This window comes from Mandrillus leucophaeus, unplaced genomic scaffold, assembly GCF_000951045.1.
Source record: "Mandrillus leucophaeus isolate KB7577 unplaced genomic scaffold, Mleu.le_1.0 Scaffold1518, whole genome shotgun sequence".
Taxonomy (NCBI): domain Eukaryota; kingdom Metazoa; phylum Chordata; class Mammalia; order Primates; family Cercopithecidae; genus Mandrillus; species Mandrillus leucophaeus.
The window spans coordinates 229,087-256,426 of record NW_012101497.1 but is presented as its reverse complement, the minus strand read 5'-3'; the positions used below and the strand labels follow the sequence as shown (position 1 = coordinate 256,426).

General features: G+C 37.5%; 2 protein-coding genes across 2 annotated transcripts; both read right to left on the bottom strand.

Annotated features, from left to right (window-relative positions):
• Nucleotides 1-261: 261 nt before the first annotated feature.
• On the bottom strand, nucleotides 262-1,323 carry LOC105535926 (olfactory receptor 51I2). Its single transcript, XM_011975177.1, has one exon. The coding sequence runs from the start codon at nucleotides 1,246-1,248 to the stop codon at nucleotides 310-312; it is 939 nt and encodes a 312-aa protein (XP_011830567.1). The 5' UTR covers nucleotides 1,249-1,323; the 3' UTR covers nucleotides 262-309.
• A 23,498-nt stretch (nucleotides 1,324-24,821) lies between these two features.
• On the bottom strand, nucleotides 24,822-25,775 carry LOC105535925 (olfactory receptor 51J1-like). Its single transcript, XM_011975175.1, has one exon. It carries the CDS (start codon nucleotides 25,773-25,775, stop codon nucleotides 24,822-24,824), a length of 954 nt encoding a protein of 317 aa, XP_011830565.1.
• Between the last annotated feature and the right edge of the window lie 1,565 nt (nucleotides 25,776-27,340).

Genomic DNA, 27,340 nt, shown 5'->3' with positions numbered 1-27,340 from the left:
TTAATTGTTGTATTAGTAATATTCATTATTATAGAAAATAATTCCTAGCTTAAATCTTCCTCTGTAAAACTTGTCTAATTACTCAATTGCCCCCAATATTTATCTTTCTAAGAATGCTGTTGGTATTTAGTGAATGTACTATTCATTTGGAACTCCTTGTTTTGTGTTATAAGTTTTGCATCACCATTTCCTGGCCTACTTTCCCCACAGCACATAATCTATCTTATACTTTGATGATGATGATGATGATGCTACTGATGAGAACCTATGGCCAAAATAAACAACAGATTCTAAAGCCAAGTGTGAAAGTCATATTTTGATGTGGCGAAACATGTGGACAATGGCTTGGCGGATTTCCTTTGTCTTGGCACTATAAATGAGAGGGTTGAGCATGGGAGGCACAAATAGGTACACATTTGACATGAGGACATGTATGTAGTGTGGGACATGCTTCCCAAAGCGGTGCACTGTGGAGACCCCAGTCATTGGCACATAAAACGCAAGTACAGCCAGGATATGTGACACACATGTGTTGAGAGCTTTGAGAGATTCCTCACGGGAAGCAATGGCCATGACAGAATGCAGAATGAGCACATAGGAGAGGAAGATAAAAAACAGGTCCATGCCAAAGGTGGATACAAGAACAAAGAGTCCATAGATGCTGTTGATAGTGATATCAGCACAGGCAAGCCTCATCACGTCTGGGTGCAGGCAGTAGGAGTGAGAAAGAACATTGGATCTGCAGATAGGCAGCCTCTTAATAAGAAAGGGAAGAGGGAAGAGGGTGATGAAGCTTCGAGCAGCTGCACCTAAACCCATTGCAGCAATGACTTCAGTGGTGAGCACAGTGGCATAGTGCAAGGGGTCACAAATGGCCACATAGCGGTCAAAACTCATGGCCAGCAGAATACCTGATTCCATCATGGAGAAGAAGTGAATAAGAAACATCTGAATTAGACAGGCATCAAAAGCGATGTTGCGGGCATTGAGGCAGAAGGTTCGTAGTACAGTGGGCAGTGTGGCCATAGATATAGCCACATCACTGAAGGACAACATGGATAGGAAGTAGTACATGGGCTCATGGAGGCTGGGCTGCACTCGCACAGCCTGCAGGATCACTGTATTTCCCCCAAGGGCCACAGCGTACATCACACAGAGGGGCCCCACCAGCCAGGAGTGAGAGCTCTCCAGACCAGGGATACCAGTCAGGAGGAAGAATGCAGGGTGAGTGACATTGAACGACCCCATAACAGAACAAACTTAGGGTACTTTTCAGGGTCAGATCTTCTGACTTGGAGAATTCTAACAGTTGCACTTGCTGGAGGATAAGAAATCAGGAAATAAGAGACAAAGCGATGATGTCGACATAAATGGAAACTGATGCATTCATGAAATCACTGCTTTTGAGATGATGCAGGCAAACTTTTCTTCATATTTTATGATGATCAGGCTGCAGGCTGAGCTAATATTTCCCTCTGTTTTATGAAGAAGGGAGACATTGACAAATACTTCAATAATAGAAATTAGTTAAAAGGAAAATGTTTAAACTACATTTCTACAACTTTTATGTATTTCGGAGACATCATTCAATAGAAATATGCTAACTACAATTCACACCACCAGAGAAGAAAGCACGAGTTTGTGTTATCAATAGCACTTGGAAATATTTAAATATTTTCTTAAAAACGTTGCTTAATTCACATGTGTCCCTAATTAATGAGAGAAATTCACAGAGCAGGTTTGTATGATGTCATGTGCTTGGATGGAGAGGGAAAAGGACAGTAGGGTGTGGAGGTCATTGACTGCCTCTGGGCATCAGCTTTTCATTGGCAGAGTTACTGCAAAAAAGCAACAACAGAAACAACATGTATTTGTGCAAAGGCACAAGGCTGTATCTGTTTCTGGAAAAATTATGCATTTGTCCCTAAATATTCTATAGGTACACTAGCATTCTGTGTGTGAGAGCATTGTTCCAAATACAAACTTACATGCCCTCACATGGTTAGATGTACTCTCAAAATACCCGTTAGTCACAAGGACACATTAATGTACCTTCACAACAGCTAGTAAAAAAGTTCATTCATACTCTAACAAGATGCTCATTCACATACTCTCTCCATATCTCATAAAGTCACCCTTGTTATGCAAATATATTCACACAGTCCCTCTTGATCTTTATACCATTTAACATGCACATCTTGTCCTCATACTCTCAGTCTGCACTGACATATATGCAGCCTTTATGCATACATACACACTCATAGACACATAGATTTGTATACTCACACAATCCTTCTATCTACATGCTTGGGGACTGCCCACTGATATCAATCCACTAATCCACACAGGCACTTTTTAAACCCTTAATGTCTTGTATTTATTCACCATTTTTCTTATGCTTGCACTCACATATTATTTCCTACAGCCATTTCTCTGTCACAGTGATTGTATTGCTTATTCTGTTTTTGACACACTTGTGTGTGTCAAAGCTTCAGTATTTCCAATGGCCTTATATTTACTAAATATAATATAGTAATATAGTAATAATATTTAAGAAGACTGAGAATTCACCATGCAATCTCAGAGGGAAAATGGAAGTGACTTCCTAAGATTCTCATTTTATGTTAAGCCATTTAACAATGTGGTCCTAACATCCACTCATGGCAGATGAGGATACAGAAGGCTAGGCTTTTCACTAAGCAGACTTTTCAAGCTAATAGGGTGCATGAGGTATCTAAAAGTAATAGAGGTTGTGGAATGGGGTGCAATGCCGCATTGTCACCCCAGGAAGCATTTAAAAAATTTCCCCAGCAATACATAACTCACAGGTACTATGGTTTCCAGCAAGGCAGTGGCGGCCACTCCATGTTTATACTGAGTTTGTCCCTTCTGGTCTTAGAACGCAGTCTGCACATGCCTGTGTCTCCTCAAGAACTCTGATTCCTTGGGATCCAGGACTGATGTTTGTCTCTTATTTCTCCTGTTTGACTACACTCTCATTCTTCACATAAAGTCTTGTAGAAAGACATCACAATACATAGAAGAGAACCAAGCCAATGTAAAAGTAACAGAAAGAGAAGGGAGAAGAAAACAGGCTGAAAGCAGGATTTTGTTCAGGGCAAAGTCAAAGCCATTCTGGGTCTGGGTACTTATGTTTTAGTATTTGTAGAAGAAAGACTGCCTGACTGTTCCAGAATTACATCAATTCCCATACCTTGGGGATTGCTAACTTTGTGGGTTGTCTGGACAGGTAGGAATAAAGTAATACTGAGAAAGAAAATGAATACTTATTGAACACACATGATGTGCCAAGTACTCTGCAAAGAACTTTACATTTATTTTCTCATTTAATACTTAACAGATATGGACACTGAAACCCAGTGAGATGAACTTTCCTCACAGTTTGTGGAGATCAGGTGATAAAACCTCAATTTAAAGACTTTTAAGACTCTCTTCTCTCTCTCTCTCTTTTTCTTTTCTTTTTCTTTTTTTCACTTTAATTTCTGGGATACATGTGCAGAGCATGCAGGTCACGTCCTTTGCAGGGACATGGATGAGGCTGGAAGCCATCATCCTCAACAAATTAACACAGGAACAGAAAACCAGACACCGCAGGCTCTCACTCACAAGTGGGAGTTGAACAGTGACTCTCTTCTCTCTTACCAAGGTCTTTGAAGCATCATTAAGGCATTGAAGAGGAAGTTTAAAAGGAAAATAGAGGAATGCATTTCTGAACAAAGATTTCACAGGTACCCTTAAACAAAGAAAGTGAGTGGCTAAAGGCAGATACATAGGAAAAAATTATACTAAAGTACCTGTCTCCAAGGCCGAACACAAATTCTCCTATTCCTGGAACCGAGAAGCTTGACATTTCTGAAGTCATATAAGAATCAGGCAGTTTAGAAGAAAGGACCCTGAGGGTGTCAGGAGTCCTGACCCTGGCTCTGGAAGGTACTGGCTATATGAGTGTAGAAAATTCCATTTCTTTTTCTAGACCTATGTATTTTATTTATTTATTTATTTATTTATTTATTTATTTATTTATTTATTTTATTTATTTACTTGAGACTGAGTCTTGCTCCATCGTCTAGGGTGGAGTGCAGTGGTACAATCTTGGCTCACTGCAACCTCTGCCTTCCAGGTTCAGGCGATTCTCGTGCCCCAGCCTCCTGAGTAGCTGGGATCACAGGCGCCTGCCACCATGCCTGGCTAATTTTTGTATTTTTAGTAGAGACAAGGTTTCACCATGTTGGCCAGACTGGTCTCAAACTACTGACCTCAGGTGATCTGCCCACCTCAGTCTCCCAAAAGTGCTGGGATTATAGGCATGAGTCACCGTGCCTGGTGTATGTCTTATTTTTAAGGACATTCTCTGAGACCCTTTATGGCTGTGATGTTCTTTTACTTTATTTTACTTTTTAATCAAGAAAAGACTGCCTGTGAGAGTTTGCTATGGTGCTGTTATGGGGGCAAAAAGAAGGTAGAGAGATACTAGAGGAATGTACAGAAAGGCTGTCTAAAGACCATAGTTTTCAATCTATATCATGGATAATAAAGAATGAAAATTGTTAGCTGTTCATTGTTCATCTAAAGTTTAGCTGATTTCTCCTTTTAATATCCTGGAGACTTTTACATATTTTGTTATCACTGAATTCATAAGGGAAGAGTAAAATTAAACCACATGTGCTTCAGCTGTTTGTCATGGGTTAGGTTGTGACCACTTCCCTTCTAGATTCCTGAACTGTTCCTGTATCCTGAGGCCTGCTTCCCTCTCTGAATTTGCAGCAGTGTTAATGAGCCACAGAAACTTTGCCCTTTGAAACTTGGAGTCACAGAGAAATTGACTATGGCAAGTAAGAACTCTAGAGAAGTACAATGAATTGCTTGGGGTTATAAAATCAGTACATGGCAGTGCCAGAACAAGAACCCCGAGTCCAGAGATCTTTCCTGCTCCTTTGCTCATTCTACTAAGATGCTTCTATCAGATACCCTCCACCAATCTCTTCCACTTCCCCTCACCATACCCCTTGCCCAGTCTAATGCTTTCATGGAGCAGGCTTCAGGAGAATCAGCTGGCTTATTCCTACAGGGTTTCAGAACTCACCAGAAGAGAGACTGATGAGCCACCCACAGAACAAGTTCTTCCCTCTCTCTGCTGAAGTGAATTCATGCCTGCCACTTTTATGTCTCATGATAGGCCCTGGAATAGAGGGCAGTGATGCTGACTTTGTGTCTGAAAATTCTTCAGGGAGGTTTTAGTCTCCTGAGGTCCGTAATAACTGCTGAGAATAAAGCATGTGCTCTTTTAGCTGAAAAAGAACTTAGCAATCTGTCAGACCAATTCTCTAGAACTTAGCAATCTGTCAGACCAATTCTCTACCCTACTCAAAACATCTTCTAGTGATAGACAGGCAATCGCTATAAGAGAGGAGCTCATTACCTCCTAAGAGATTCTAGGTTTATGTGATATGATGACCAAGCCCATCAATTGAGGTGCAATCAGAAACTGACTAGTTTTTCTCTTCTTGTCTCTTTAAATATATTGAGTGGGGCTGGTTCTCCTTTTATATTCCTGTACAAAAACTCTGTTCTTTAAATTTTCTGGTCACATTCAGATAATAAAATACTTTCTGGTGAATAACTAGAATGTTTAGTCTGGAATAATAGTCAAACTTTCCAGCATTCAGAGCTGTATCCTTTCTTCTTCTTTCATCCTTCATGTGCTAACTCTGATTTCTGGCTTCTCCTCCCAGAAAGAGAGAGATGGGGGAATGGAAAGTTGACAATTAATTAGTGCTGCAGTTAGTTGTTATCATGTTAACTGGGTCTCTTACATGTATAAAGCTGACTCTTTCTTATATTTACTTTCATAGGTTATTCTTAGAAGCTTCTTATTTTTCACTTGTTCTCCACTTGGTTTAAGCTAAAATATTCTGTGTGGTTGCTTGTAACTCCTTCTACAACCTCTTGTGGAACCTTGCAGTCTTTTGGATAGGACATAAGACAACATCATGCCAGCTATCTCTAACTTGTACCCCATTCAAGAAATGATCAGGCTTTTACAACAAATGCCCTACTTCACTGCAACAATAGTCTTTCCGTCAATGTTGCTATCAGAGCAGAAAGGTACATTTATCAATGTTAGTTTATTCATTTAGATTAATATCTACTAGGTGTGGATCATATTAAGTGACTCTGTTGGCTTCACACGGGTCAGTCACAATCTAACCTAGGAACAAAAATTAGGGTTCAGTTATGGTCTAGTCAGAATATAAGAAACACACCAGTTCTTTTAATTGAGAAAAATTAATGAATTGTTAAACAAATATTGGCGAATGCACAAGACAAAAAGGGAATATGAAGGTATCATTATAGGCAGCAACTTCAGGACATAGCTTCTAAGCCTAGGACTGGAGGAAAAAAGGTAGGAATTTGGCATGATTAAATCTTACAAATTTGAAACAGGAGTGCTGCAAAGCTGAAACTCAGACTTTGAGGAGTGGTAACTGTTTAGGTGATGCTGCGGTCTCAAGAATTCAGAAGAGAGATTCCCTGTGACTAGGACTTACTCCTCTGAGATTGGGGTTGAGGGGAGACTTATCTGGCTAATTCTTAGGTCTTTAAGAGGGCATTGTAAGGCTGGTCTAGAAGTGTTGGAAAGCTTCAAAATACAACCAACTAAGGCCACTGGAATTGACCACTAGTACTTGGGTAAAGAAGTGCCACTAGGGAAAGAGCAAGAGAAAGGAAGTAGGGTACAAGTTCCTTCTTCCCGCTCCAGCTTCCTAATGCACCGTATTTGTAGATCTTGGGAGCTGGTTGGCAAAGGAGGAATGCAGTTTGCAGAGGCTCAATCCCAATATTCCAAAAAATGGTATAGAAGATATGGGATTGAGACTGAGCGGTGATAACATAATAACAAGTACAATAAAACTGAATACGTTTACTCCTGGAAATTATTTATGCAGATGTCAAAAGAGCTGAGGAACTGACCAGCAGACAGTAACATAGTATAGAGATCTGTAACAGCAGGAAGCTACTACCACCTGTAGACTGGAAAGCCAAAGGTGAGGTTACCAGAACTACAGCCAAAGTGAGCCCAACCAGTGGAAGCTGGAACCATAGAAGAGATGCATCTCACACTAGAGACACTGCCTGAGGCAGGGGAGTGGAGTGAGGGATACCTTGCATCTGTCATTGCTTCCCAACCAGCTCTATCCATCATATTCTTCAATTAATGGTTGGATAGGTGTGATACAAAGAGTCACACAAGAGTCAGGAGTGGACTTGAGGGTAAACGGGCTTAGCCTTAATACAGAACAGAAGCACATTTTATTTGCCTCATTCTTATTGTATTATTATCATTATAAGATACATGATCTCCTAGGGGCTTTCATTTTCGTGGTCAGCACCATGCAAAGCATCAACTCATTGTAGTCCATGAAAGATGAAAGTAATTGACATTTTAGAGTTCTAGGGAATAGAGATTCTGTTGCATATAATGATCTTCTCCCTTAAAGCCAGATGACCAGATTTCTCTGGGAACTACTTCTGGCAGGTACACTATCAAACACTATATCCCTATATCTCTAAAACCTTACCCACTGAAGTAGAATCAATGCCTCTTTTCTTCATAACGCTGTTCAGTTCTGCCATGAAGGCAGTGACCACACTCTATTATAGTTGGCTCTGCATGTTTCTGTGGCATCCACTGGAGAGACAGACCTGTGGGGGAAGAAACAGATGTCCCTAGAATGGGATATAGGCATGGCAGGGAATGTTTATTTGTTGAACATAAGTAATTAATCTTTGGCAAAATAGCTTCAACTGAAAAATTTGATTTTTTTCTTTAGTCATATGAAAATATCAATTATGTCAAATACATAAAATTTATCCCATAACATGCTAAATACCGAGTTGATATGAAAGATGCTTAGGGTTAGTTTAAAGGACATTGAGATCACTTGTATTAGTTTGCGTTTTCACTGGTGTTTTGAACATGGTTTGTACTTTTGGCATAATAGCCTATGTCTTGCTTCATCCTTTTTTCATTAAACATTTCCCAACATTTTATTATGAAAAATTTCAAACACAGAAAACTTGAAAGAATTTCACAGTAAATACCAGTATACTCATGACATAAATTCTACCATGAATATTTTATTATGCTTGATTTCTTATTTATGTTCCGATGTATCCATCTTTCTACTAATTTATCAATACAGCTCACCTTTTGGATGCCTTTCAAAGTAAGTTGTAACACCAGTACACTTCTTCATAAATAGTTCAGCAGTTATAATATTATTTGTAGTTAATTATATTGTATAGTTCTTTGATTTCTTTCAAATACACCCTGCACAAATCTTACATGCACTCTAGATAAGTTTTAATAAATGCATTGGCTTTGTTTTGAAATATGTTTATAACCTATTTCTAGGTAGGCTTGGAGATATATTTAGCCTGGTAGGTGGATTAGTTTTTAAATATTTATTTTCTTTACAAGGGTAAGTGCTATGTCTTTATTGGTCTGTATACCGTCAATACTGATAATAATATCTAGACTAAAATGTTGCTCAAAAATGTGTTTTTATCTGTTTGGTTGGCAGAAATAAACTGATTATAACTTTTAGGTTCCATATAGTGATGGAGTAAAAGGAGTGCTTGCATAAGAAATTTGTTATATGGATGCTAGCATGCATTTGTACAAAAATACATAACACACTTAAATTCCACATGCGAGTCTGAATAAATGTGGAGATCTGAATTTGTTGAATAGTTTATTGATTTGTTAATGAGAATGTGAATATGTATCTGAAATATGTATTTTTAGCTATGTAAGCAGCGGAATGTATTTGAATCATTTCTTCAAGTGTAAGTTTCTATTTCATAGTCTTTTTCTAAGTTTTGTCTATAATTTAAATTGGTGTATATAATCAATGTAAGAATACATAGATTATAATGTATATTTGATGTGTTAAAACATACAATTAGTGACAATTAGTGACTGGAGCACTGGGCAATTGCCTGAGCATATTTGTGTTTATCTGTTTGTATGTGTGTAAATTTGAATGAGGCAATGTGAATGTTAGTAAATAAATAGTTAAATAGGTCTCAGGGGGTATCTGTGAAGGTCTTAGGAGAGCTATGGCTATTTATGTTTCTGTGCATACATGTATGCAGTGTGTTTACATTCCCTGATAAAAGAAGGATTAACACACTAATAGATATGGATGATTACATCAGGGATAATTGGGCCAAGAAAGAAATTCTCCTGGGAGCAATTCTCTTATGGCCCAACTCACTCTTCACTGTACTGCCCTCCCAATTATTTCCATGGTCCCTCCCCCTACCACACATAAGCAAGCCTTGGGGTTCTGGAGGGCTCATAAATCTACAAGTCTTAGGAGAATGAGCTGATGCCATTGCTAGCTGGACCCACAGCATAGTATATCCAGCTACAAGGAAAGCATCTTCCATCCAGTGAGTGCTGCCTACATCACACTGCCCACCTGACCTCTGTATCTAGATTTTGTTCTAAATTTTAACACTTTTGTCAAAATTCCAGGCAGCTTTTAACCCTTATTTCTCCCCTTCTAAATGTGAGCCAAATCTGACCCCTTCCAAAATCCAGGATCACAGACCCCTGATGCCAGGTTTCCATCTAAATCAAAACCATACTACCAAACCACATATCATTGAGTTAAGGCACTGCTGCATCATTTGTACATTTTTGTCTCAAGGATATTTTATACTTCTTATTTAAAAGCCTACAATCTGAATTTTTGTTTTTGATACCTGACTTTTGTGTGTACAGCTGGAGAAAAGTTACAGAACCAAATGAACTGAAGTCATTTAACAATGTAGTTGTCAATCTTAGCTGGATTTTCAGTATTGTGTATGTCAGTGTATATGTATGTATGTGGGAAAATAATTGGTGGAGATATTATTGTGGTTTTGTTAATGCTGATGCATTTGTGACACTGTGTGTGTGTGTGTGTGTGTAAACATTTATTCAGGAGGGCTTAAACATAAGGGAATATTTGAAATATATTGCGTAATACCAATGAGTCTTCCTAAGTTGTTGCATGATACTATTTTGTGTGAGTAAGGGAGTGTTTGATAGTTTGTGTGTATGTGAGTGTGTGAGATAGTGCCTATAAATACCTGGGTGTGTAAGTATAAGAGGGTAAAAATGTATATTTTCTGGTACCTTTGAGTAACTGTGTGTATGTGTGTGTGTGTGCTCATGATATTCTATGCATTGCTTGTGTCTCTCCACCTTCTTGACCTTCCTTCCAAGATAGGTCATATTTAGGAAGTTTTGATGGACACTCCTGTGGACAAAGCAAAGAAAAAATGTTTTGAGGGTGGTGGGGGGAATTTTCTCCATGGAGGAAAAGTTTTCAAAGTTGCTTTGTAGACTGATGAAAATCTGGAGAATATATAAAATATTACCTTCTAGACTACCTCAATTTGCATGCCAGTGGTTACAGACAGCGGGGTAAACCTATCTTGTGGATGAATTCTTAGAAGAGTCTTTTTATTTCTTCATGACTCAGAGAAAATCTTGCAGCAAAGATAATCAAAGAAAAAAAAGCAGATCTGAACAGGCTATAGATCTAAAAAGACCTCTTAGAGACATGGACTTTAAATGTGGGTTTGGGGGAAGAGAGGTTTAGCAAGGAGAGTAACCCATGAGGAGAAAATACTACGCATTAAATGGATGCTTTGCCTTTTCATTGGAAGGAGAAAGAAACCAAAAGAATAGAGGAATCTCTTCTCACTACCTATATATATTTGGGATTATGACTGATATCTGGATATTATTCAGCACCTTGTCACCATCTAATTTCACTCTGTTTATGAGGAGTGGTAGGAATAAAATGGGAACTCTAAAATGAGAAAGATAATAAAAGAGACATTATGCTGAAATTCCAGAATGAAGGTTTAATTTTGAGATATCAAATACCATGAAAATATAGTAGAAGAGCTATTTTAAATAAAGGTTACGTTGAAGTCTCTTATGGTGTGACTTCTCAGTTTGCATCATTCTGACTATTGTTTATTTTGCCTGAAGTTAGGTTGAGGCTGCTTAAAATAAAGACAGAAAGAGAATTCAGTAAAGAAGGTAGAGAAGGAGAAGCCAAGGAAGAAATACAATTGTGGACAAATAGTACTCTTGAATGAAGAAGGTGGTTCTAAAAAGGTGAGTTAAAACCAGTGTTAACTGTAGCAGGAAGATCAAATGAATTGGGAGAGAGAATGTTTGCATTAGATTCAGAGACAAAGAGGTCACTTGGTGACCATAGAGAAATTTGTTTCAACTCAGAGGAGGGGAGTGTGGAAGCCACAATACAATGAAATGAGCAGTGATAGAAGGTAACGTAAGATGGAATCCTGACATTGAATATCTCAGAAACAAGCTGGAGAAGCAGGCAAATCACTAAAAAATAATAATTAAACAATACAAACTCCTATTTCCAGGTACCTGGAGAGACAATTTTTCAAGAAATTTGGTTAATAATTGGGAAAGGGTCATAGAGTGGTGGGTAGAGAAGAATGTTATTGCATATTTATGATGGAACAGTCTTGCACACACTTATTGTCTGAAGGAAAGAGGCAGAAAGGGAGAGAATGAATATGCACTGGATTAGTGAAAAAGGCTCTGAAGAAAGTGACAAGAAATGAAATCCTGAAGGTGGAGAGCTTGTCCTTTGAGAAGGAGAGAAATCTCTTTCTCAGAAAATAGAGATTAAGAATCAATAAAGGTGCGCATAAGTTTAAAATTTTGGTAATGGTTAAGTAATAATTCTCTCTTTTTTATTCCCATAAAATACTTTCTTCTTTGCTTTTATCCAGCTGCATACCTGGTTTGATTGTAGAATTTATTAAAGGTTGGAGTTTACTATGTGAATGTGAAAGAGAGGTAAAGAGGAGATGAAAATATCAGTCTTGGTGTGGGTGAGTAGTTCAGGGGAAAAGTGAGGAAGAAGAGTTCATAGACCAGAGGGAAATTAGGGGATCATGGGGACTCAAGAGCAAGTGCATGGGCATGAGAAGGTTGGAAGGTAGAAGCCTATAGCAAGGATATGAAAACAGGAAATTTAGGATTTCAGAGATAGAGAAGTTTTTGACTATGTCAAGTTCAGGGGCAGCCATTGGGATTGGGAGGCTGGGGTGAAATCTGAGTATAGGTTATTGAATCTGTAAATTTATAGTAGTAGATGTTCCATCTATGCTATCTACCAAAGACTTTCCAAAGCCTAAGATGTATTTCCTCTTCCTGGTCTACCAGGAACAATTAATGTTGTCTCCTATTATGCCTTGCTATGTTATGGGAACTCATTTGATCATCAAACCACAGAGTTTCTACTATGGCCTAGATAGTGAGCAGGGTCCCGGTGGTACAAAAACGATTAGAACCCAGTTGCTTCCTTAAAGAGATTAGTGTCTTACTTGGAAGGCAGAAATTTATGCCCAGCATGAGGCATCATCTGTTTCCGTCTTTGTCCATGATTCTGTTACCTAACTTACAAGGTCATGATTCATGATTACTCCTGAATTTCATCTCCTGGTTCCCAACTCATTATTTTTGATCCAACCAATCCTATAACAATAATGAAAAGTAGAAGGTGTTCTTCTGCCACTGTTCCTCTGCTCCTTTGGTATTTCAGTGCTCTACATGGGGAAGAGAATATTACATCTTCTATTTCCCTCCCTGAACCACCCTACCACTTGATGGAAAAGGGAGAGAGCCCTCCTGCTGTTCTTTCTCTCAATACACCCTCACTCTAAAACTGAGATGAGCAGGAGGTAAAATGGATTATTTAACGGGAAGTTCAGATGTTGGGAAAAAGAATCTGTTTGGGAGACCTGAAATTGAAACCTGCAAGGACACTTATGATAACTAACATGTGTGATAAATTTAATAAAAAGAAAAAAACTTATTACTTTCTTCTTCTCATTTGGATTTCAATTGCTTGTATATAGGTACTATCCTTTTTTTTATAAATCAGGTTCAAAGTTAAAGGAATGTTAATCTTCTAAAATCAGGTGGCAAAGTCAGGACTTAAAATTAGGTCTGTATGATTTTGAACCCGTGGTCCTTCAGTATCCTGGAATGTTTCTTTTGGAGGAGGCCCTGAACTTGTAACTTGGCAGACCATGGGAGTGGGAATTTAGGAGGGAAGTATAGGACTAAGTGGATTGAGGCAGTCAGGTCATATCCTCTATGGCCTAAATCCTGGTGTTGTCTCTGGCCTTCAAGCTCCGGCCTCTGAGGTCTGAGCTCTGGAATTTTCCCACTGGAATCTAAGCTTTAGGTTTTGCCTGAGATCTGAGTTTTAAGCTCAGAATTCAGGGATCTAGACTCTGTGTTCTGGGCACAGAGTTGCAGTTTTGAGGCTGGATAACTGTGAGGGTGTTGCTATGAAGTTTGGAGAATTTGTCTCCAACTTCTTCATTATAAGGAAAGAGCTGAAATTTCATTTCTCAGTGGGGAGAGGGCAGTATCTCCAGGTGAAGTGGTTTCTTCTTTGTTTGTTTATTTGCTTTTTCTTAGCTTTTTATTACCAAGATCTAACCCCCCTCATTTCCCCATCACCAGCACAGCATCACACTCAGGCAAAGCAGGACCCCAGGAGCTCTGGCATCTGGGAACTCTTATGCAGAGGCATAAAGGCAACCTCCTCTCTTGGCTGGTGCCTACCTGAGGCCCATTCTGGAGCCATTGTGAGCTCTGGTCCTCTGCCTCTTAGTCCAACTCTCACATCACAAAGCTCTCTCAGGTGAATTTGATCAGTCTGTGTCTTTGAGGTGTGTATACAATAAGTGTGTTTCTAGCTACAATTCTGCTTGCGCTTCTGTATGCTTCTCTCAGATTCTCTTATCATGCCTCTGTATCTTTGAGTGAATCTCTATCAATGCCTGTGTATGTTTGCATAGTTGTCCGCAATTTAAAAATCCTCAAATCTCACTTTTATACAGGTTTTCTGTAGAAAGAACAATATTCATTCAAATACCCTCGTGGTCTGCCGGCCACTTTCAGATAAGCCTGCCAGAGACTGCTTTAGCAGTGAAAGACACATGGGTGATCACACAGCAGGGATTGAGAGCTTGCCTCTGTTCTGTCCCACAGAGATCCACAGACACGGGGTTCTGTCACTGAATAGGAGAGACCTTGCCAGTCTGGAATCTCAGGCCTGCAGGCAGAAAGAGAGTTGAGCGCCCATTAATCCTGATTCAGCAGATGCTGACATTCTCTTTCCACAACTTTCATAAAGAGTTATCCAGTCTTTGCTTGAACACCTTCACTGCCCAGAAGCTTATTATTTCATTGTGATTTTAGAAAAATGTTTCTTACATGAACCCCAGACTGTCACCCTGTGATCTCCACCTACAGCTCAGTACCTGTCACACTGATCCCAACCCGTCTCTACTGCAGTCTCCTCTGGTCAAAATGAAGCATCACTCATTCCTTCAATGTTCTTAATGTGACTTAATTCCCGTTACTTTTTGCGTGTAATGCAGTCAGTTTAACTCCTATTTAGAATGTAGAACCAAGAACTGAAGGTACTCCAGTTACAGCCTAAGTAGTATATTCATCTTTTATTCATTAATCTTTTTTTAGCATATCTTTGTGTCAGAATCATGTCATGTGTTGAGAAGGCGAGGATGAACCAGGCACAAGTCTGATCCTAAAAGAGCTCAAAATCTGACAGGAAGCAGGTATAAATGTAATTTTAATAAAATAGAAAAAGTCTGTACAAAATACTACAAAGTTATAGATGAGAAAGTTATTGTTTCTACTAAATAGTATTAGAAAAAACTACAGATTTGTTGTAAGCTCTGTATCACACTGCTGATTCATATTACACTGGACTATTGATTGGCCACTCTGACAGGAGGACTTTTGTGGTGTGCAAATTAAAATTCAGACACTTGGAGAAATAGCTAAAGGGATTTAAGACAGGTTAAGAGAAGAAGGAAAGATTACAGGATATCACCATGGAAACCTCAGATACTATTTATCCATTCAGTTACTTATTCATCCAGTTAAATATTTATTAGGCATCTGTTATGTATTTGACCCTGTGCTAGTATGGGATATCTAGTGATAACAGACAAATAAACACACAAAAACATTCAATATTATCCATTCTTTTTAGAATTTATGATCTAGTAGGGATACAGACTTTAGGCAAATAATTACACAAGTACATATATGTTTACAAATTAACATAAATGTTCTGCAAGAAAATAGCATATTCCATGAGCAATATTCAGTTAATACTTGATTAAGATTATTATGGCCCTGAGTCTGCAACATTATCTGTAATGTGGAAAAAGCATGTTTAAGACCAATATAAGAAAGCACTTCATATCCGTGAGATCTGACCAGGACAGTGATTTAGGGATGCAATAAACTCCCCATCACTGGGAATGTTGAAGCTGAGCATGGGTGACAATTGTATAAAGATGGACATTCTCTCAGTGGGTACAGGATTGGACTCTTGTTTCAGATTCTAGAGAGCCTATTAAGTTGATCACTGAATATATAGACTTTTGAGATGGGGCTATTGTTAAAGGTGACTTAACCCTTGTTCCTTACCACCTGACCTTCAGTTTGCGTAGGAGGCTAGAAAAAAAATCTATCTGCTATTCAGTCTTTTTCTCTGCCTGGAAAAATAAAGATGACCAACTTCTCCAGCATCTTCCCATTTTTCTCATTTAGATGTCTTTCGCTTCAGAAGGTTGGCTGCTGGACCTTATAGGGAAGACCATGGGACTTGTAATTGGAAGAACTAGATTCTAGTCCCAGATCAGCCACTTACTGGTTTCAGGCTTTAAATAATTTCTAAATTACTTATCATGCCTAATACAATGTAAATGCTATGTAAATAATTGATATTCTATATTGTTTAGAGAATAATGACAGGGGAAAAAGTCTGTGCATGTTCAGTGTAGATGGAAGTTTTTTTCCAATATTTTTGACCCAAGATTGGTTGAATCCATGGATGTGGAATACACAAATATGGAGGACCAACTGTAGTTCTGTTGAATTCCAAAGCCAAAGTACATTACCACTATGTTCTTAAAAGCACTTCTTTTCTCTAGGCATGCCTGATAACTCCTTATTACCTGAGATGTTGAAGACATTTTCATTCCTGGATATAGATATAAATTGGGCACTATGAGTAAAGCATTAGCTTATCATCATGATCTTGGGATGTCTGTGATACACAAGTGTGCCCCCAAAAGTCTCATTATGGCAAACAAAGAGAAGATAAGAAATCTTACATCATTTCAAAAATAAAGAGGGGAATATTTTAGACAATTTGAAGGAGAGTGAAGATGTATCAAAAGTAAGGCTTCAGATGTCTTATTAGGATATAGAATTTATATACCTGCACATGACTCAAAAAATGAGCACATGCCTCAAGAAATAATCAGAAAGTACCCTATTACCGATATTAAGAAACACTCATCAAAGGATACTGTGGTCTTTAAGTTCTGGGGTACATGTGCAGAACGTGCACCTTTGTTACATACGTATGCACGTGCCATGGTGGTTTGCTGCACCTATCAACCCGTCACCTACATTAGGTATTTCTCCTAATGCTATCCCTCCCCTAACCCCCCACCTCCCAACAGGCCCAGGTGTGTGATGTTTCCCTCCCTGTGTCTGTGTGTTCTCATTGTTCAACTCCCAATTATGAGTGAGAACATGTGGTCTTTGGTTTTCTGTCCTTGCGATATTTTGCTGAGAATGATGGTTTCCAGCTTCATCCATGTCCCTGAAAAGGACATGAACTCATCCTTTTTATGGCGGCATAGTATTCCATGGTGTATATGTGCCACATTTTCTTAATCCAGTCTATCACTGATGGACATTTGAATTGGTTCAATGCTTTTTAATGCTTTCACTGTTAATGCTTTCTGGAGCCCTGAAAAAGACCAGGCATCTAGGATTTACCGAAGAAGATACAGTCACATTCTGGCAAATGATTTGCATATCAGAAAAACGACCGTATCTGTAAAGATCCATAGGTTATAATGTCCCTTGAGCAGAGAAGCTTGAATTTGAGGACAAGGAGAGAAAGGTTGGTGACGTTATGTTAGTTTTCTGTGGTGACCAGAGCAAATTACCACAAACGTAATAGCTTAAAACAACATTTTTTAAAAAAATTTTAGAGTAGAGTCTGTAGTTCAGAAATCTGAAATAGATCTCACTGGGCTAAAATCAAGAAATTGGCTGGACTGCCTTGCTTACTCAAGGCTTTAGGGGAAACCCATTTTCTTGCCTTTTTCAGCTTCTAGAGGCCAACCACATTCTTGGAGTTTTAGTCAATTTCTTTCTCTACAAAGCCAGCAACATCAGGCTGAGTCCTTTTGACACTGCCTCTTCTCTGGTACACTTCTGCCTCTTAGGACATTTCCCTTCAAAGGACACACGTGATTATGTTGGGCTCACTTGATTATGCAGGACTTTCACCTTATTTTAAGGTTTGCTGATCAGCAACCTTAATTCCATCTGCAGCCTTAACTGCCCTTTTCCACGTAAACCGACACATTCAGAAGTTCCAGGGATTAGGATGTGGACTTTTCTTATAGGGGTGGAGACATTATTTGGTCTACCACAATTATATTCTTTTTAATCATCCCAAATGCCCATGAATGGGGACTTATTTCATTTTCCATTCATTAATGTATTATTAGAAATACAAGCATGTGTCACTTAGCAACAGGGATATATCCTGAGGTATGTGTTGTTAGTCAATACTGTAGTTGTGCAAACATCATACTGTACTCACAAAAACCTAGATGGTACAGCCTGTTACACACTTAGGCTATATCATGTAGCCTATTTTTCCTTGGCTACAAACATGTACATGGTGCTCTACTGAATACTGTAAGCAATTGTAACACAGAGGTATTTGTGTATCTAAACATATCTAAACATAGAAAAGGTATAGTAAAAAATGATATGAAAGATAAACAGTGATACACCTGAATAGGGCATTTACCATTAATGGAGTTTGCAGGACTGAACGTTGCTCTGAGTGAATCAGTGAGTGAGTGGTGAGTGGATGAAAAGTCTTAGGACATTACTGTTTGCTACTATGCACTTTATGAACACTGGACATTTAGGCTATGCTAAATTTATAAAAAATAGTATTCTTTCTTCAATAATAAATTAACCTTAGCTTACTGTATCTTTTCTACTTTATATACTTTGACTTTTTCACTGTTTTGTAATAATACAGCTAAACCCATGAATGCATTGTACAGTGGTACAGAAATATTTTTTCTTTATATCCTTATTTTACACATTTTTTTCATTTTTAAAATGTATTTATTTTTACTTTTTAAACATTTTTGTTAAAAATAGAGACACAAACACACACATTAGCCTAGACCTACACAGGATCAAGATCATCAGTACATTGTCTTCAACTTCCACACATTGTTCCACTGGAGGATCTTTTGGACAATAACATACATGAAGCTATCATCTCCTAGGATAATGACGCCTTATTCTTGAATATCTCCTGAAGGACCTGAGTCTTTTTTACAGTTAACCTTTTTTTTTTCTAAGTAGAAGAAGTACTCTCTCAAATAACAATAAAAGGTAAAGTATAGTAAGTAACAAGTGATCGGATTTTTCAGCTTCATTATAATCTATGGAACCACTGTCCTACATGCAATCCATTGTTGATAGAAAAGTCATTATGTGGAACATGACTGTATTTTACTATTCTTTTAGTGATTATCTTGTAGATAACAAACTGCATCTTGACATCTTATTGTCTACTATAAATTACTATTTTTCCATTTTCCCAATAATGCTAGACAGAAGTTCAGAACTTTAAAAACTCAAATTGTATCTCCTTCTTTTTGCATTATTCCTGCCACAAATATAGTTCAAAGAATGTTTAAACCCCAATACAACATGAGTATTATTGTTTTTTTAGTCAATGTTTGCTTTTTTCTATATATTTACCTTTTCCAATGCTTTTAATTTCGCTCCATATTTCTGTGCTTGTCTCTGGGATCATTTTTCTTTCGACTAAAGAACACATTTGATATAATGCAGGTTTGCTGCTAACAAATACTCTCGGTATTTGCTTATCTGAAAACTACTTTTTCATTTTAAAAGAATATTTTCACTGTGTATAGATGGGATGTTGGTGGTTATTTTACATATATAAATCTATTATCTTTCAGCTTCTTTCATTTCTACTGAGAATCCAGTTGTTTGTACTATTTTTGACCATTTAAAGGAGACATTTACATCAGGCACAAGTATACATATGTAACAAACCTGCACGTTATGCACATGTACCCTAGAACTTAAAGTGTAATAATAATAATAAATTTAAAAAAAAAGATAAGGAGACATTTTTCTCTGATTGACTTCAGTGTATTTCTCTTTGTTACTGGTTTCTGTTAATTTAAATATGATATGCTTATTCAGGGCTTTCATAAACTATGTGGACCTTCTTGAATACATAGGTTGATGTGTTTTACCAGTTTAGGGGAATTCTCAACCATTGTCTCTTGAAATATTGCTTCTGTACCTCCTTTTCCTCTACCGTTTAAGTTTCTATGAATGTTACATCTTTTAAATGTCCTACATGTATTTCACATATCTTTATATTTTCATTTTTTGTGCTTTCATTTAGCTATTTCTATTGACTTGTTTTTCTTTTCTTGGAATAGCTTTCTGTTACCTTTAATATTCTTTTAAATGCATTTATTTTGATAGATTTTTTTAGTTCTAGAATTTACATTGAATTATTTATTAATATATCCCAATTCTTTGGTGAATTTTTCCATTATTTCATCAGCTTTTCCCCATTTTCCTTTACTTTTTGAAAAATGCTAATTGGATTTACTTTAGTTAATTCAAAGTTCTTTTCTGTTCTGCTGGTATGTCTTTTTCCCTCTGTCTGGGCAAAGCCCATATCCTCATCTTTTTCCTCTTGCAGGGAATTGACATATGCCTCCAGGGAAAGAAAATGGCTCTAGATGTCAGTTTACCTCTCCAAGATTCTCCACTCTCCAGAGTCTGAGAGGGCAACCTCTTGTTGCCCTTGCTTCATAGCTTCCTAATGCCTTTGAACACACACAGACACACACAGTGTTTTTAAAATATGACTTTTCTAGTTATTTTCAGCAGGAGTATTGGTCTTACATAGACTTACATCCTGCTTAGAAGTCAGGGCATCCTTTTTGAAAAAGGCTAATACCACCAACAACATACCTATAGATGAACAAGTTGGGTTTATTACTTGTAGTGATAAAGAATGCACAACATTTGGAATTAGGAGGGTGTTACAAAAATATTATTATAGGTTATGGGCTTGTTTTAGGTGATTTTGAAGAAGGCTTAAGGATTTGATGCTTTTCTATGAATTAAATGCTTCCAGGAAGTAGCATTTAATTTTCCTTTGATAAATTCACAAATCTTATCTATAGAAAGTGAGATTAAGGCTGAGTTGATAATAAACCTAGAGTCACTCTAATTAACTGAGGGGGATTGCTCGGTAGTTTGAGGCTTGGACAATGTTTATGTTTGGATTATAAAATGGTTTTTTTTTTTTTCTGGATACATTGTGATCACAGGCTGGTCTTGTAAACGACATTCTGAATGGTTTGTATTTAACAAAAGAGCACCAAACTTCAGCTGTGAGTGCCAGACCAGTCTCTAGCAAATAGCACCAGATCAGCAACTGGATGTTATGAATGACTTTTCTTGTTTTAACAAATAGATGGAGAATATAAGGAATTAGAACAGTTGCTCTGACTGCTACATTTTTTCCAAATTTATTAGTACATATCCAAGGCCATTGCAGGAAAAGAGCAAAGAAAGAAATGGAAGAAAGGAAGGAAAGAAGGGAGGAAGGGAGGGAGGGAACAAGAGAGGAAGGGAAGGAAGGAAAGAATTTTGACAGTGTTAAGCTAGGAGGTTTTTCCTAATACATGGCATAAAATAAGGTATCACTTAGGAAGCAATTATTGGGATAAAATTAAAGGATGAGGAGGAAGGGACTGGAGTGAACAAGGAAGGGTAATAATCATTACAGATGGATGAAGCAGCTTGTTATAAACAGTGAAAGCTAATTTGGAACTGCAGAAAATGAAAGATATTTGTTATTGCTGTAGTTCAGAGAGAAAAAGAGTGATGTAAGATGTAGTTTCAGGGAAGATCAGTGAAAAATTGAAAAGATAGTATCATAAGCCTGTGAAAATATGTTTTTGGGGAGAGAAGCCAGAATTATTGAAATGTAGACAAGGTGAATATTTTCAATATATATTCTCTCAAATCTTTTGAAATTTCAATCATGTGAATGTTTAATCTTTGTCAATATTTTATTAAAATGTGGATACAAAATTAATCATTATTGATAGGAAAAATGGCAGAGGAGGAAATATATGGTAATTAAAAATATATTAAATTATTTGCTTATTTGAAGAGAATGAAGGATATTTTGAATATCATTGAAATTTATAAAGTACAGATATTAAAATTTTACCCATGAGAATAGAAGTACAGTTTATAACTCTAGAATAAACAGGGGGAATAATAAAAAAAATCTGATGGGAGACAGAAAGGGAGAAAAACTATGTAAATCAAAATATGTAAAGCAGGTAAACTGAACACATGTATTTAAGTATTAATATTAATACAACTATTAACTCATGGTGAATAGTATAATGTGTGAGAAAGCAAAAGCAAGTGAGAAATTTTCAAAAAATGAAAATGGGAAGCACATGGATGTGCATGACAACTGATTTTACAAAGCAAAGAGATATAGAACCCAACTGATTACAGAGGAAGAAGTGAACAAGAAACCATGCAATTCTGCTAAGTCAGAAAGTTTCATGTATTTAAGGCAGCTGAAACTCAGGAATAGGGGATGATATTGTGTGGAACTCAAAACAGGAGATTTCTTGAAAGTCAATGTGCAGAGATTCACTCCTCATCACCACAAAGGCAGGTGATTATTATTATATGCTTTTTATGTGCATATAATATTAAGAGATAAAAGTGTCCATCTTATAAGTGTATAGCTCAAAAATTATTGCAAAATGAATACATCCTGTTCCCTCAATACAGATCAAGAAATATGCCCCACAGTAATGTCAGTTTTGGTAGGTGTTCCACATGCAGTTAAAAAATGGGTAGTACATAATTGTTATTTTCTTGTTTTTTAATTATTAATAAGATCAATATTTTTAATGATGTTTTTCAAATATTTTAAATAATTAATTTTGTGGTTTTGGCCTAGTTGTGTTATTTCCTAGAAAAGCTGTAATAAAATTTTTCATTGTCATTATGCATTTGACTGCTTATTTTTGTAGCTCTGACAATTGTCTTCTTGTACTCCAACTCTCTGAGTTTGCTGTAAACTCTTCTTATTTACTCATCTATTACTTTTAAATTGATATATTTCTGAAGGGAAAAAATCTCCATAAATATCAGGCATACTTCTCTAGGCTTCACTTCTGTTTGGAATCTTGATCTTTACATCCTCATTGCCTTGAGGGCTCTCTGAAGTCATTTAAAACTATTTCTATATCTTTTCTAATTGTTCTTGGCAGGAGAATTGGCTTGAAGCAAACTCGTATTCCCTTGATAAATGTGAAAGTGTTTATTTAGTGTCCTAATTTTTAATTTAACTCCATGCTTAGCTGAATATAATGACTTGTAACTTTGTCTTGTTGAGAACATAAAAGATAGTTCCAAAAGTATAAATTTTAAGTTAAAATAGTAGAATATAAAGGTAGAAAATCCCAGAGAGTCATGAGATTCTGCTTATTACACAATTTCGTAGACACCAAGAGATTCTAAGATTCACTGTGTGATTTTCTAGGATTCTTCCTGAACCTGATGTTGTCTCTGAGACCGGACTTCAGGGTAAAGATTGGAAAAAATAGAACTAGAAGGAGCATTACATGTAAAGAAATCCATTCTAGAATGAAGCCGAAGATATTCAGTAAATTGGCTATAATCTGAGAAATATCTAAGGACAAGTTATCTTTACAGAGCTTCAGTATTTCCAATGGCCTTACATTTAGTAAATATAATATGGTAATAATATTTAAGAAGGCTCATAATTCACTATGCAATCTCAGAGGGAAAATGGAAGTGACTTCCTAAGATTCTCATTTTATGTTAAATCATTTAACTATCTGGTCCTAACATATTTTCCTGTACCTACCTGGTTGTGGGATGTCTTTTTACAGATACTCTAATGTTACTCAGATGTTCCTTCTTCTCTTCTCATCCCAGGAAATAATCACTCTCTTATTTATCTGGCCACTGATGAAATGATTCTTCTTGTGGATTTACTTGCTTAGTTTCCATTGATAATTTTGTGGCATTGTCCTCTACAGAGTTGTGTCATCTATCAGCAGGCTATTAATTTAGGGTATGGCTATAGACAACTGCAGATCCCCAGGTCAGAATCTCTAGAAACAGAGTATATGGAAACTTGGAGGCAGTCTCACACTATTAACTGTGCAAGAAATTAAGACTTCTTGTAAAAGCACTCTTTGTCAATTATTGACATCTTTACAATGCAAAATGCAAGCAAACTATTTAAAATGTTTAAAATTTATATTCATAAGCTTTATCAGTGTGTGCTTATTTGTAAAAGGATCATTATAAGGTCAATTTAAAAGTTGTTTCTAAACATCATTCCAGGAAGTGAAATGTACAGCAGAGATGGAGAATGTAGAAAAAAAAAAGTTCTTTCTAAGTTCTTTTAGTGGAAGAAACCTTGTATCTTTTGTCACTGCTTTATCTCTAGGGCCTAGAAGTATACCTAACCCATTGAGTAACCTCAATAAATTCTACTTGGCTGACTACTAATGAGATCAAAGAGCTTTATTTCTTGCTTCGTTGACACAATTTAGGAGTTAAGAGCTCAGACTCTGAAGTCTTACCCAGGTACATTCCAATGCTAGGTCTTAGATGCAGAGATTTAAGCACGATGTTTACTGTATGTAAACATCAGTTTTTCCTCTGAAAAGTAATAATTACATTAATCCTATTTCTTAGGGTTGCTATAGGAAGTGATGAAAATAATAAAATTCTTAGTATATATTTTATGTTAAAAATCTTAATTTCTTTCCCTGAAAATGTAAGTATAAACTGTATCATTTTAAATGCCTGCAAAAGAGCATCCAACGAGGTAGAAAATATGAATATCTACAAAGAGGATGTTTGCCTCTAAAAGTTTCTGCAACCTGGATGAGAGAGTCTCAGAAGTTTGCATAATAAACAAGATTTTTAATCTTTGAGACTTCCAACTTGGGGCCTTGGTAAGGTTGGGTGAATGCCACATCATAGCCTGTAGTGGAAGCCTCCTTTGAACTAGCTGGTATGTTTCTCTCCTATTGAATTCAGAGAGCAATAACTGAAGACAATATAATACACTTTACTTCCTCTCTCCCGAGCACAGAGGGCTCAATAGAGTTCCCATTATACCTTCCAACTCCCAGGTGCCTTTTCCTTATGAGGAGTGCTGTGTTACAATCTTTTCTGCATTCCTGCTCCAAGTATACAAGGTAATGAAGAAAACCTCATACCACATGTTTTAAAATAGCCTCACTTTCATGTACTGTTCTGTCACACATAATTCACCTCTACCTGCACCCTCACCTCAGTTCATGGTCAGACTGTAGAGAACCTCCTGTTAGACGCCATGTTTTAAGGTGATATCAATTACATAACATGCAATCTAGGGCCACCTGTTATTATAGAAAGCAAGCAAACAAACAAAAACATTTCTTCCTACTATGGTTTTTGGCTACACTCTGGGTCTTTTTTCTGATAGCATTCGGAAAATGGCACCACGGATCTCCTTGGTCTTAATGCTATAGACAATAGGATTGATGACAGGTGGGAAGAAGAGGTAGGCACTGGCCATCATGGCTTGCAGCAGAGGCGACACACGATGTCTAAGACAGTGCACTATAGACAAGCTAATCATAGGCACATAGTAAGCAAGCACAGCACAGATATGTGAGCCACATGTGTTGAATGCCTTCTTCCGCCCTTCTCCAGTGGCAATACCCAGTACAGTGTGGAGTATGAGCCCATAGGAGATCACAATCAGCAACAAATCCAGCCCAAAAGTAGAGGTAACAATGAAAATCCCATAGATGTTATTAACAGAAATGTTCCCACAAGATAGATAGATAAGATTTGGGTGCAGACAATAGGAATGTGAGAGGGCATTGTGGCCACAGAAGGACAGACGCTGTAAGAGAATGGGCAATGGAGTCATGAGCATAATGCTTTTCAGTACGATAATAGCTCCTGTGCCAAAAACCCTGGGCAGTGTCAGGATAGCTGTATAACGCAGTGGGCTGTAGATGGCTACAAAGCGGTCCAAAGACATGGCCAGCAGCACAGCTGACTCCATAATAGATAAAGAATGGATGGAGAACATCTGGAGAAGACAAGCTTCAAAACTAATTTCAGTATTTCCAAAAAGGAATATGCCTAACACTGTAGGCAGGGTGGATGCAGAGACACCAACCTCGGCCAGTGCCAACATGGCAAGAAAGAGGTACATGGGTTGATGTAGGGCAACATCTGTTCTGATGACATGAAGAATGATTCCATTCCCAAGGAAAATGATGATGTATATCAGGCAGAAGGGGATGGATACCCAGAGGTGCTCTGCCTCCAACCCTGGGATGCCAACCAAAATTAATGTCGTAGGTAAAAACCCTGAAGAGTTATTAGAATTTTTCATGTTGACATATCATCCCCTGGTATCAGTGCCACCTTGAAAATTAGAAACAAATTAGTGAGATGACATCATTATGAAGAAAGATAACGGCGCTGAGGGAAGGGAAGAAAAAAGCAAACTCACAGATTTATGTGGCCGAATTTCTTATTTCTAAAAACTGACAAATGACCACCATCAAGAAATTTCCAATATGGAGAGTTCTACAGCCTCTGTCATAGGCAGATAGAAAATTATGTTATAGAAAATGACATTATGTTATAGACAGAAAGAAAATTATGCCTCTGATCAGATGCAGTGGCTCATGCCTGTAATCCCAGCACTTTGGGAGGCCAATGTAGGCAGATCGCTTCAGCCCAGGAGTTTGAGACCAGCTTAGGCAACATGGCAAAACTCTGTCTCTAATAAAAAAAGACAAAAATTATCCAGGCTTGGTGGAGTGTGCCTGTAGTCCTAGCTATTTGAGAGACTGAGGCGGGAGGATCACTTGGGCCCAGAAGGCAAAGATTGCAGTGAGCCAAGATTGCACCCCTACACTTATGCCTGGGCAACAACATGAGATAAAAGAAAAGAAAAAAGAAGAGAAAAGAAGGAAAAAAGAAAATAAAAGAAGAGGGAGGGAGGGAAAGAAGGAAGGAGGGAAGAAGGAAGGAAAGAAGAGAGGAAAGAAGGAAGGAAAGAAGAGAGGAAAGAAGGAAGGAAAGGAGAGGAAAGAAGGAAGGAAGAAAAAGAAGGAAGAGAGAGAGAAAGAAAAGAAGGGAAGGGAAGGAAGGAAGTAAAGGAAAGGAAGGAAGGAAAGGAAGGAAGTAAAGGAAGGAAGGAAGGAAAAAGAAAAGAAGAAAAGAAGAAGGAGAAGAAGAAAAGGAGGGAAGGAAGGAAGGATAAGAAAGAAAAAGGAAAGAAAGGAAGAAAGAAAGAAAAGAAAGATTATGCATTTAAGGTGTAGTGCACCTTGGATCAATTCAGAGAGAAATGACTGCCTTGTGTTAGGGTGGAGATGTGTGGCCCTAAAAAGCTGCTGGGGAAAGAGACAAATGTAAGCAATCCCAAAATGAGAGATGGAATAATGTCAGGAATAGGTGAAAATATTTTATTGGTAAATGTATAAAGATGAGGTCCATAGCATGGTATATAAAAAGAGCTAAAAATTACCTGATGAATGAATATAATTGTATGAATAATTAAGCAAGGCTGAGATAGTGGCAGTGGCCAGAGTCTGGAGCAAGTGGCAGAGAATTAAACTAGAAAAGCAAGAAATTTGGACCCGCACTGGGTTAGCCGTCCCATGTTTTGAAAATTCTAGGAGTCAACTAGAAAGATTATGTGCAAAGGCGTGGAAGATTCAGGAAGGAGAAGGAACCTACATTTGTGGATGTGTGTGCAGACTTTAAGGTTCATGAAAATATTCTGTCAATGATGACATCCACAATTTGTTGACTCAACAGTTCTCAAAGAAACTTACCTTATCCATTGGGACTTTTTCTTTCTAGCTCAGACACACTGGTGAATACACTACAGCAACAACACTGGAAATCTAAACAGATTTTCAAGGGATATTCTCCTGGGGAGGA

Coding starts and splice junctions, on each gene's coding strand:
- LOC105535925 (XM_011975175.1), bottom strand. CDS start 25,775: ATGAAAAATTCTAATAACTCTTCAGGGTTTTTACCTACGACATTAATT.
- LOC105535926 (XM_011975177.1), bottom strand. CDS start 1,248: ATGGGGTCGTTCAATGTCACTCACCCTGCATTCTTCCTCCTGACTGGT.